The 12083-nt window shown below is 50.6% G+C and overlaps 1 protein-coding gene across 1 annotated transcript; it reads left to right on the forward strand.

Moving 5' to 3' along the window:
* Positions 1-212: 212 nt before the first annotated feature.
* On the forward strand, positions 213-3436 carry SAPIO_CDS1853 (uncharacterized protein; the record flags this gene model as incomplete). Its single annotated transcript, XM_016785027.1, has 8 exons — positions 213-312; positions 373-871; positions 961-1112; positions 1218-1423; positions 2016-2166; positions 2380-2496; positions 2544-2629; positions 3257-3436. The coding sequence occupies 8 exons, from the start codon at positions 213-215 to the stop codon at positions 3434-3436; spliced, it is 1491 nt and encodes a 496-aa protein (XP_016645324.1).
* Between the last annotated feature and the right edge of the window lie 8647 nt (positions 3437-12083).

The raw sequence follows: 12083 nt of genomic DNA on the forward strand, positions 1-12083 counted from the left end.
TGCCTCGGTCCTTAATTTTCTTCATAAGCCAAACTGTTTAGTATATAATAGAAAATCCTCATTTAGCTGGAATCAGGAATAGATACTCAAACATTGAACTTCTTCAGCCTATTTTAACGTTAATGACTAAGAAGCTAATGAACAGTTGAACTGAGGAGCCACTCGCCTCACTTCCATCACAACAATCCGACAATCTGGACCACTACTTTCAAATGGCTACCGATATTCCGAAGCAAGGATGGGGTGCTGTCGTCGTCAACGAGGGCCCGGACTTTACTATTGAAGTTCAGAAACTCGATGTTCCAGAGCCGAGTAAGTGTGCTGTCGAATCTCGATGAGGTCCCCCAAAAAAGAGTTCTAACCGATGCCCAGAGGATGATGAGCTCCTCGTCCGGCTCAACGTCACCGGCCTATGCATGTCCGACGTCCACTACATGTTAAACGACTGGGGCCTACCCAAAATGTCAGCAAGCGGCGTGAAGTGCGCGGGCCACGAGGGCGCTGGCGTCGTCGTCAAGGTCGGTGCGAAATGCGGGGACGCGTGGAAGGTCGGAGACCGCGTGGGCATCAAGCCGCTGCTCGACGTCTGCCACAACTGCGAGCAATGCTGGAATGGCCGCGAGAATTACTGCGCCAAGGGAAACCTGACAGGCCTCACGTCGCCCGGCACGTATCAGCAGTATATGGTTACGCCGGCCATCTACACTAGTCGAATCCCCGATGGAGTGCCCGATGAGGTTGCTGGGCCGATCATGTGCTCTGCGTCGACCATGCACCGCGCCCTTATTGATTCCGGCTTGAAGGCTGGCGATTGGGTTGTATTCCCAGGTGGTGGTGGCGGCGTCGGCGTCCAAGGAGTCCAACTTGCAAGGTAGGAAGAAGTGCTATCGAGACAAAGAAGCTATTGTCGAAACAGAGAAGGAACTGTACGATGGATGGCAGAGCTAATGAGACATCTAGGGCCATGGGAATGCGGCCGATTGCAATTGATAGCGGGGAAGCTAAGAAAACCTTGTGCCTTAGCATGGGCGCCGAAGCCTTCGTCGACTTTACAGCGACTAAGGATGTTACTGCTGAGGTCATTAGGATAGCTGATGGAGTCGGTGCACACGGTGTGCTGGTGACCGCGTACCAAGCATACAAAGGCAAGTCGCCCCTATTAATCATTCACAAATCACAGGTACAGTGTAACTAACAAAGGGGCGGGCCTCTTCCAGACTCCATAAGCTTCGTCGGCAACAGAATAGGTGCAAAGATAATGTGCATTGCTCTCCCTCCGGCCGGCATCGTCCAGCTCGGCGCCGAGCCGAGTACTTTTGTGTTCAAGAACCTGCACATTATTGGCACGCTGGTAGGCACAATGCAGGATACTGCGGCTTGCCTCGATTATGCCCAGCGCGGGTTGCTGAAGGGAATCTCTGAAGTAAGGGGACGATCTCAGTGGGCCGAGAGTGTCCAACAGCTGAGAAGAGGCGAGGTTGCTGGGCGAGTTGTGATAGACTTTAATAAGGATTAAGGGGATGGGCTTTGGGGCGATGGGTAGTTTTCTTCTCATAATAGAAACCACTGTTGAAAGTAGTTTTTTTATGTAGAGTGACTTTCAAGACTCGGTGTGGAGTCTGGAAAGGAAGATAGAGGCGGAGTTAGCTTGAGGATGTTCCACCATCAAATCTATTTCTCTATATATCTCCCCTAGAGTGTATTTGAGACCAATGCCTATCTCACAATTCTATCAAGGAGCATGTCAAAAGCCTTGTCGCTCTCGCCGTTCAAACCCGGCCTCTCCGATGGTAGCAACTTTCTCAATCTCTGCGGCTCCTGGAGAGCTTCTTCTGATTCCTTTTCGTATATTTAGGAGGTCCATAAGATATGCCTTCATGAGTAGGTGAGAAAATCGAACGCCGGCTCCCGGTGGCAATTTATACAATCGACCGATTGCGACTGCTTTTTTTTTGGCCTCTTCAATAGCTGCGTCTTGTTTCTTCTCTTGAATTGCTACGGATGATGCCCTATAGGAAAATGACCACTTCAACGACAGTCACCTGCAAGAGCGGGAGCGTGCCGAACAGCGCGGCGAGCCGACCAAATGCTACTACCCGAAGTGTAGGGACCCGGAGTGTAGGGACATGAAGTTTGAGCACTTGGGCCATTTCCGGAACATGTCCAGTAAGTCCACGGGGTGCAACTCAGGTCATCTGAGGAGGCTAAGCGACGGCGATTGAAAAAGGCTAAGCACCGCCAGGTTGTGAAGGAAAGAAAAAGAACTACCGCATCATCTCAGAGGCAATGAGTGTATAAATATCATTTTCGCAGTCTGTGCAATAAAACTGTTACTGGGCGATATGAAGCAGTCCTTCAAGACCAATCTTGACTCTACAGATGAGGGCAACCTCACCGAGAACCTCTATGAGTCCCAGGGAACGCAGCCAGACATGATGGTTCAGTTTTGCTCTCTCCACAACCACTGCTCAAACTGCGCTGTATCCAAGCCCTTCGGTACCATTTCCCTCCTCGTCTTCCACTTCATAGAACACAATCTAAAGCTACCATGATCCGCTGGCTTCAACGCAAGAGACTTCGCCCTCTGCGTCTCAGGGCTATCCTCACCCTCGCAGATGACCCTAACTTTGTACGCGCGTTCGGCAAACACACTTGCCCGAGCCTGGTCTCCATGCGCAATGCAGATTTGGAAGGCATCGTAGTAGAGTCTGGCACTGAGCGCCCCAGCACATCCGTCGTATTCCTCGTTTAACAGTTGAAGTAGCGAATGGCAGTCCCCCAGGCTCTCTTTTGGGCTCTTCGCCATGCGAAATGGATCCCCGATGGCGTTGTCGAGGCTTTGGATCAGTAGACGGCGGGCGTCGCTGGCTTGGAGCTCAGCGGGCGGAAGAGAGCATCCTCTGCAGTTGCAATTGAACCCGAATGCCTCTTTCAGAAAGGCTTTTCGACCAGTAGATGGACCACCTCGATCATACGAGATGGTGATCTCTTCTCCGGCTTTGATCGGTCGGATAGCATGGATGGTTTCATGTTCTGCGTTGGTGTTCCAGCTATTGTGAGAATTTGGAAAACAACTGTGGTTTATGAGGCATATTGTGGGGTAGACTCCGCCCACAGGCGAGCCAGGTCCGCAGGGGAGAGCATTGGTCTTGGTAATACCGCTGAACGGGTACTTTCCCGGGGAGTTGTTGTGGAGAGACAGGAACTGTCGTTGCTTTGCCTTCGGTAAAGCTTTTAACTTTGCCGCGATGACCAGCTCCAACTCATCGGGCGGTATGCGTCGAACTACGAGAAGAGGCTTCTCACAAAGGATCCGAGTGCCTTCGGAAATGTTGAAACAGGCGACCAGGCCTCTGCCTTTCCCAGGGATGTCCTTGATTTCGAAAAGTGGAATGCCAAGCTCTTTAACAGGATCAGCGCCACTCAGGAAATGTGACATGGTGGTATAAGTCTCTGGCTGATATGGCTGTGAGTGGAGGATTTGCACGTTTTCAATCAGAACAGAGGAGAAGCCTTATAAGATTGTTGAGGGCACGGCGCAGACACAGCATGTGCGATGAAGTTGATGATTGTGGTATTTGTAAAGACGAGGGCTGCGATCGGGGGAAATGCTGAGCCTGGGACCCATAAGGTATGTGGACCTATCAGACCGAAGGCTCCCGTGAGGGGTTGCGCGGGAGGCCAACCGCCCTTCTTTCTCATCATCTCCGGTATCGAAATTCAGCTCGCCACACAAACATGATGATTCAGGGAATCGACAAAATGCTTTCGATTGGCTGTCCGGGAGGAGAAATGCTTAAGGCACCGCAAACAATCCTTAGTATGCCGGTTTGAGCTCTGTAAATGCTGCTGTAGCGTTTCTCGGCTGCGGAAGCCTCTGCCACAAGTTCTACAGCATCCTATGTCGGACACTAATGTATTATCTGGGCGGAAAGCTATGGTAGATAGTGTGGTTCGGATCGGGCCGCGGGAGAGCTAAAAATGAGGGGCCTCTCCTGGCAGAAAGCTTCAATAATGCCTGGTCATGCCTGATTATGCGAGTAGGTTAGGAAATAAATTCACTATTTGAACATGCAAATTTCATTTTCATACCGCGGTTGTTCATGCAATAAGTTGCCACAATCGGGAATTCTCGATTCTTATCTCTCCTCATTGCCTTCTCGTATCCGAGGGCGGCGTATTATAATACTTGAGCAGCATCGAGTCTCGACTGCACGAAGGCCGCAGGAATCATCCTTGTTGCGCAGTCTCGAGCGCAAGGTCTCTTAGCACTATCACGAAGATGAAACTCGCCAGTATCTATCTGTTAGTGGCTGGGGTTTGTGGGGGAGCGGTAACAAGTATTTTCCCCCCTCACGCCTTCACCTCATTATTGACGCCAACAGAATTACTACAGAAGCGCTCTATACTGCCAGCAAAAACTCTGGTGGGGACAGTCTCCCGACGATCCAAGACAATTTTAACGGCTGGGTCAATCCCGAAGACTTGATTCCTATGCCACAATGTATCGCCCAGCAGGATCAATCCACCTGGCTGAGGGCCATGACGGAATGTACTCACAAACGATGCACCTCGCACTTTGGATTCATATGCACTCACCATCAATGGCTGACCCAGCTCAGCTGTCTCAGCACGGGAATTTCCTCCGACGTTATTAAATTTTACTTCCCGTACTGCAGCAGATCGGTTCTCGCCAAAGCACAGTTATACGATTGGGTTCGTAAGACTGTCGGGCGAGCCTGGCTTGTCGATGTCGGCGACGCGATCGGGCCGGAAGACCTTACCCCAGCTTCCCTGGCTGGAGGATATGCGGCCGTCAATACGATTTACGAAGCACCAGCATGCCTAAGGAACTCAGTTTCTGCCCCATCAATGGAACCATTTCAACGTGTAATGGCATCCTGTAGTTTTACAGGCACTACCCAACGTACCGGACCTGCTACTCGTCCTTGGGAATATAGCGAATCCTCACAGTCCATGACCGCTCTAGGTTTTGTAACTGTCGGCTATGATCTCACTGGAGGCTACATTGGAGAAGGCAACTTCTTTGATAAAGACTGCTTCTGCGGTGCCTTCACTATGGATCTGAAACAGGAGCCTTGTTTCAATTCCAGACAGATATCCTTGACGCAGGAGCGGCTATGGATGAATGCCACTTGTGGACCGACGTCCCTACCTAGCAACTGGACGGACACACTGAAAATGATAGGGTTCGCGTATATCCCGATCGAAGACTGGTGTTGGCCAACGTGTGTCACAGATATGCCGAAGGAGGTTATCGAGCTAACTGATCAATGTGCAACGGATGCTTGTGAGCTCGACTCTCGCGGCTATTGCAGAGTCAAGCGTACAATAGACAGGGCTTGCTTCTGCCGCGACGTTAACTACGATACCTGTGGAGGTTCGTGCCAGGTTTTCGAGACTCGGATAGAATATGCAGAGTGGCTCCACGATCTTTGTGGAAACGTGCAGGATTGGCAGGGTCTCTCAGTCGACTGGCGCCGGTTGGCCTCCCCGTACCCCCTGGAGATGATTCCATGGCAATGGACTCTCAAGCCATCACGCAATTCAAGCATTGCCTCCATCACCCGGCCAGGATCCATGATGCCGGAGAATTGCCCCTCGAATGAGAGGAAGCTTGGAAGCTTTGCTCTGGCTAATTTAGCTACTTTTCTTGCCACATTCCTGATTCAGAGGAAAGGAATCCATCAAACGGAACACGAACCACTACTACACCCGGTGCCCCGGGAGCTCTGGTTCTTCAAGGGGATTTTGATTGCCGCTGTTGAACTGCTTTTGAACTGCTTGAACGGGGTTCTTATTCTCACAACCGTCGGTTATGAAGGCGTTCCCGTTGTCCAGTTGACACTGCTCTGGTGCTCAATGCCTCGGCTTGGGTGGCTGACAACATGGCCGATTGCCGTCCAACAATTTGAAGCGGTAAATGTGTCGACCGCCGCGCCTTCTTTACTTTCGGAATTGATTCTTCAATCTTTATCGTCATATTACATGTTTCTAACCGTCAAATATGGTCTTGAAAACAATTTCTACGTCAGGAGTCTAGAGAGTGCGGAAAGAGGGCAATCGGCCAAGGCCATGTATTACGCAGCACTCATGTGGCTCATCATCGCGACAGTACCTTTCGTCCAGTTAATCCGGACACTGCTGTACAGGTCGAATCGGTTAGTCGGGCCTGATAGAACCGATTTTCCAAGACGGCATAGGAGCAAGCGGACCACTTCGAGTGCTGCAGAGAAACTGGTAGGCCATTTGGATGAATACTGGACGTGCCTTGAGGATTATTTGACCCATCATTGGATAGACATGAGCAGGGTTTCAAAAGAAACATCGTTAATAAGCGGCAAGAGAGGGATGTTCACGGCGTATGGTACTCTACGTATTGAAAAAACGGGTAATGGTATATCGCGACAAGCATCTGCACTATTAGTCTTCATGGCTATGTGTGCGCCGCTTCTTTGGGTTGCGCAGTGGCTGTTTTGGGTTGGGTTTATTCGTCTTAGTTCGGAAGAGTACGTCTTCGCTCCCATGCTGACTCGGGTCTACCCAGCTAACCAGACTTAGTTTCTGTCCCCCTCGGCTAGAAATTCTCACAGTCGTTTGGATTACTTCCGCGTTAGCAAGCGTTGCTATCAAGGCTGCTTTCTAAAAGGATAACCTTCCCGAGCAGAAGGCTAGCAGAAGGACAAAAGCGGCGATATCTCAGGCTTTATCTGCTGGGAGGGGCTAAACTTGCGAGAAGAGCTGAAAGAGATTGGACTGAGGAGGACCAGGAGAACAGAACCTGCGGGATGATTTAGATCAGGAAGGTGATGACGGAAGAAATGAGAGTTGATTAATGAGACAACAATGCTTCCTTACCTTTACCCCTAGTATTCGTAGATAGTGCACATTCTCCGGAGGTACCACGGCAACTGACCTGGCCCTTGTCCTCATCTGCCCCTTGAGATGCATAAGCACCGCTGTTAGCGAGGTCAGCCTAACCGTCAATCGGATTACAAAGTTCAGTTGGCATCCGTCTGAGAGGAAATTGCATAGCGTGTTTGGGCGGCATTTTACGAAGAATCGCTCAGCGGGCGCAAGTCTATCAGGCCCCACAGCAAACTTCTCGCAGAGGCGCAATCATCCGCAGGCACAGCACAGCCCATGTAGGTCGAGAATCTACAGCTGCGAACTCGTGTGCAGGTTTGGTTCGAGTCAGACGGATCAAGGCAATTTCAAGCTGGTGCGAAGCAACATCAAAGACCTCTATAGGAATGCACTCAAGACTTCTAAGTGACAGGTCTCATTCATCATTCGTGCATACCCGTGTCGAATAGATGCTATTGTGCGCATTGATCAGTACCTACTTGATCAGCAATCCGCCCATGCTATGTCCTATAAGAAGAATCAGACGAGAATTCATATAGTCCCTCTCCACCCTGATCACCTCAAGCAGCTCATAGGCCTTGTCGATGAATGTACCTCTATCCTCGCCATATACAGCCGTCGAGCTGTAGTGATAGAGAAAGATTCGCGATTGCGGGGCATGCCGGGGGGAGGCCGTCACAGAGCCAGAGGCGTCCGTCGGGTCCCACAGGCGTCCGCCAGGTGTCCCAGGCATGTCCGGCATTGCTCTTGCTTCGAGGATTCAGGCCGTGGACGGCCAGGCTATGATGCTGGATGCTATTAGCAGAATCGCGGAGAAAGGACGTGCAACGTACTCGACTTTTGTCACGTTACCATGCTTGGTTGACCTCGGGTCAGGGTAGCACCCAGCCAACCAGTAAATGTTTCACTGGTCCGTTACCGGGCCTCCTACTAGTAGCACTCGACCTACTAGTAGGAAGCCCTACCAGTACGGCGAGGCGGACTGGGGTCTGGGCTATTACCAGTAACGGCCTCCACTGGTAGCACCCAGCCTACTAGTAAATGTCCCGCTACTGGTATGGCTAGGCGGATATAGTTCTGGCCTTCTTTTGGGGCTCCTACTGGTGACACTCGGCCTACCAGTAGAAAGCGCCCCTTCCCTTGATCGGCCCACCAGTAGCAAGCGACTCATCCGTCCCCTCCTTTTACCCTCCCTTCTCCTACGCGTAGAAAGCGCGCATCCACTGCCCTACTTACTCGCCTTTCCTACTGGCAGAAAACGCACACCCTAAATCTCACATACGCTTTACTTAAATCGTTATAGAAAATGATCGTCGTCAGAGAAATTTCTCAGGTTCGGAGATGAATGGGATACGTCAACGCCGTAACGATATATATATCAAGGCTGTTAAAAAACCGGTTCCCTTTGTTGCTGTGAGGGTGGCTCAGGGTCAACACACATCGGCCCTCCCATCCAGCCGCTTGCCCAGGCCCAAGGTCACTAATCGAGCCAGCTCTGTAGGCCCATGTTCCTAGACAATCCACTCATCGGGGTCTCAAAGCAATTCGTAAGCTCAGATTGGCACCCTGCTGGCGAAGGTAGGCAGTCGTGAACTAATCCGGAACATGACGCCGAGAGCCATGCTGATGACGGGGCCAAGGAGAGTGGTAGCACCATGGAGGTGGGCGCCAAGCTTCTCATTAGTCTGGCTGACAGTGCCAGAATGAGAAAAGTTATCTGATGTGGAATAATTCCAGCTCATATTCTTTCCCGAGATGCTTAGCGGCCGAGCCTCGCATTATGTTATGGCAGTAACATTCCCCTACGAGAATATAGTGCTGTCCAATTCTTCTCAGGACGAAAGGGACCACTGCTCCCGGAAACAGACAGATCCTATCCCCAGGGAGGACTTCATATGGTCCAATGCCAAGATCTTTTTTTCCCGTTACAAAAGGTCTCCGAAACATCAGAGACCCAGTTACCAGCAAACTTGATAATTGTGGGTCGCCGCCGCCAGGGAGGATGCCCTCTTCACTTTGGTTCAATACCAGTGTCTTTTTAACCATTAATGACTTCGTTTCTCTGAACTCATTGCAAGCTTCGCCATCATCATGGATTGTCCCAGCAAGGCCTAGGAATTCTCTTACAAGACTTCTGGTGTCTATTGAGCCATTAGTTGGGATGGAGTCGAAGTTTGAGATCGTCTGAAGAATTATATCGACGCAATAACCATGAATATGTAATTCGTTCAGCGGCGAGTCGTCGATCCTTGGTTCAGAAAGCGGCATGGCAGTATACCAACTTGCTTCCGAGGGAAATAGAATGTTTGTAATGGGTCTGAGTGGTCGGGTTGACGCATCACACGTCCAGTCCGGAACCCAACTTGGTAATCCTGGGATATTCCTCCGCAACTGACAGGCGCCAAGAATCCTCAAGCTTTTAGATCTCGATATGATAAACTTAGTGACTTCTGTGAAGGCCTGGATGTCACTGTAGGTGCTGTCGTAGTTGGGCACCAGATCCCCGTCGCCAAGGTTTGAAATTGCAAAGATCCTATCTCTAGGGTATTTGCAATGCCTTTCTTTCGAGTACCACAGAAGGTAGAAGAGTTTCGAATTTTCTTCTAAGGGCTCAACGAGCTTCCGCAAGAATTCCAGGGGCAGTGACATGCTGAAATTGAGGCTGGTACTGGTGATAAATGTTTTGACCTCGTGACTGAATGGCAGCTCAAAGAAGGCCATATGGATGATGGAGAGCTTCCACCAGCTGATTTTACGAAACCCGCAGCACGCAATGGACTCCTTGTCTCCTGCAAGGAAGACTTCTGGCACAATCTGAAGCAAGTTAGTCCAAGTTTTAGAGTCAGAATAAAAGAATTAAGACATTACCCATATCCTGGTGAACCATGGTCGACTCAGCAGGCGAGCAACTTTCTCCCAAGGCCACATATCGAGGCATCCAGAGGAGTTAGCCGTCAGCGGAACCTCGGTCAGGTTCTGGGTACGGCCGAATTCCATCATTCCGCCTCGCTCCAAGCGGTTAGACACACTGTTAAGTATATCCATTGCCTGGCTACTTTCATCGCTCCCGTCCCCCAGCCATATGATGAGCCTGTCAGTGTGTTTATAGACTTTGTGCATTTGCTTAACCCGTTCTGATTTTTCGGCGTGATCAGTCTGATTGATACACAGTTGGTCGACCCAGAGCCTGCGGGTATTTTCACTATGTCTTAGATGGTATAGAAGACTGTAGGCTGAGTCTGTGACCTTCAGAACGGTTCCATCGTGCATAGCAAGCTCTTGGTTTAGCTCCTCTGAGCCCCAACAGTACGACACCGCTTCGTAGTTGCATTGCTCTAGTCCTTCGGCAACCTCAAGCCAGGCGCTGAGTTTCGAATTCATGCCAGGATCGAGATTAATGACACGGAACTGCCCAGGTGCAAGCGAAGAATATTGATACTTCCACATCGTTGGAATTTTTCGATGGATAGGATAAAGACGTCGAAGGATGCGTCTCAACATTCGTGGGTTTACGAAGGAATTGTAAGAGCTGTGGTCGGGTCGGACCAATAAGTCATGTTTGAAAAACGTAGAAGCGGTCCTCCTGAATTTGAGATTAGGCCAACTGGGGAGGCAACCCTGGAGAGGGGTCAGATTTATCGATGTAAGGCAGCAACACAGTGCTGCCTAAATGAGAGAGGTACCTGTTGTTAGAACAGGATATTCGAAAAAGGCCAACGTAACAAGTCGTAAGTTCGTAACCCCCCTCTCTGACACCCCCCACTTTCTGACACCCAAAATTTCATCGGTAATGATGTTGCCCGTGGGCAACAAGGGAACTTAGACGAGGAACGGAATCTTCACGCAGTCACAAGTTCGGAGTCCAGTCGCAGAAGCAACGGATTCCAATCGCAGAATTGCCAGTAAGACTTCAGCTTGGGGGACAAATCCAAGATTCGTTCCCAAGCTTCCTTCTTTATTCTCCGAAAGCTCACCGCACCTTTTGCTATCTAAGGCCTATTCTTCTTGTCGGGCGATTCCCCCGCTTCAGCGTCTCAGCCGGGTGGGTGCGATCGCGTTACCTCGTTGTCCGGGACAGACGATGCTTTCGGTCTTGGCTGGTGATGCTCCGTAGTTTATCCCGTTCTCCCATGTCTTACCGCCTTGGGCCTGCATAAAGCAGGAGAGGGTTATGTCCTCGGCCCCAAGATTTAGGACCCATAGAAGGTTCCAAAGTTGGTCTCCAAATTAAGGCTTCGATAATATATACATGTACAGACACAGAAAATAATAAGGAACAATCGAAAAACCCAGCATTTAGCCGAGCAGGGTTGGGGGTCTGCTCAGCTAAAGGGGTGAGTAGAGCAGCTGAGCAGGACTGACGAGTGCTGATGCAAGGGCTGAGCTGAAGCTGAGCTGAGAGACGGGGGACCCCGAAAGGGGCCACTCACGGTAACCAAAATCTCGCGCACTTTTTGTCTTCGAATACCCACGGAAAACAAGAGACACTACTGTAGACATGTCGGAAAATAAGGTGATGACAAGTACAGTAACGCAGTATTAACGTCGCAGGGTGGGTGCAGATGGGCGGGGCGACTTGTGCAAGTGTGTGGGTATATTCTACGCCATGATTAGGTCGTCTCCAGCTCAGCCGGGTGCAAGCCACCTCCCCGATAGCGTGTTGTCTCTGTATCGGCATGGCGACCTGCAGTCCGCCTCAAGAAGGCATCACCATCTGTTGGCTCCTTCATCCGAGCCTTACACACAGCAGAAATGGTCGGGGATAGCAACGCAAGCTCGTGCGGCCAATTCTTGCCGAACCCCCTTCTTCGCGTCCCTCTCGTTGGCGAACTGCCACCAATTCAGTATAAAGCACCACCGATTCGGTCTGTCTTGAGCGAAGGGCCGGGGGGCATTTGGACAAGTAGATAAAGTTTCGGTTGTCCCTTCCCATTTGCTCGATGAACGACACTAAAACAAATTGGTCTTAGACGCCTCACAAGTGTTTACCGGTACTGACCAGCTTCAAATCTGATCGGTAAGTGTAGGTGGATACTCGCTCCCAAGCCAGCTTTATCTAGACGACATACTTACAATCCTATCTAGAGCCTGAACTGATCAATATGCCGAATGTCAAGGACAGAATTCGCTGGCCCAGACGTGACTTGGTTGTGAGTGTATTGAAAGAGCAGAAAGGAGATGACAGCTGCGGACAT

This window comes from Scedosporium apiospermum, assembly GCF_000732125.1.
Source record: "Scedosporium apiospermum strain IHEM 14462 chromosome Unknown SEQ_SAPIO_0077, whole genome shotgun sequence".
Lineage (NCBI taxonomy): Eukaryota > Fungi > Ascomycota > Sordariomycetes > Microascales > Microascaceae > Scedosporium > Scedosporium apiospermum.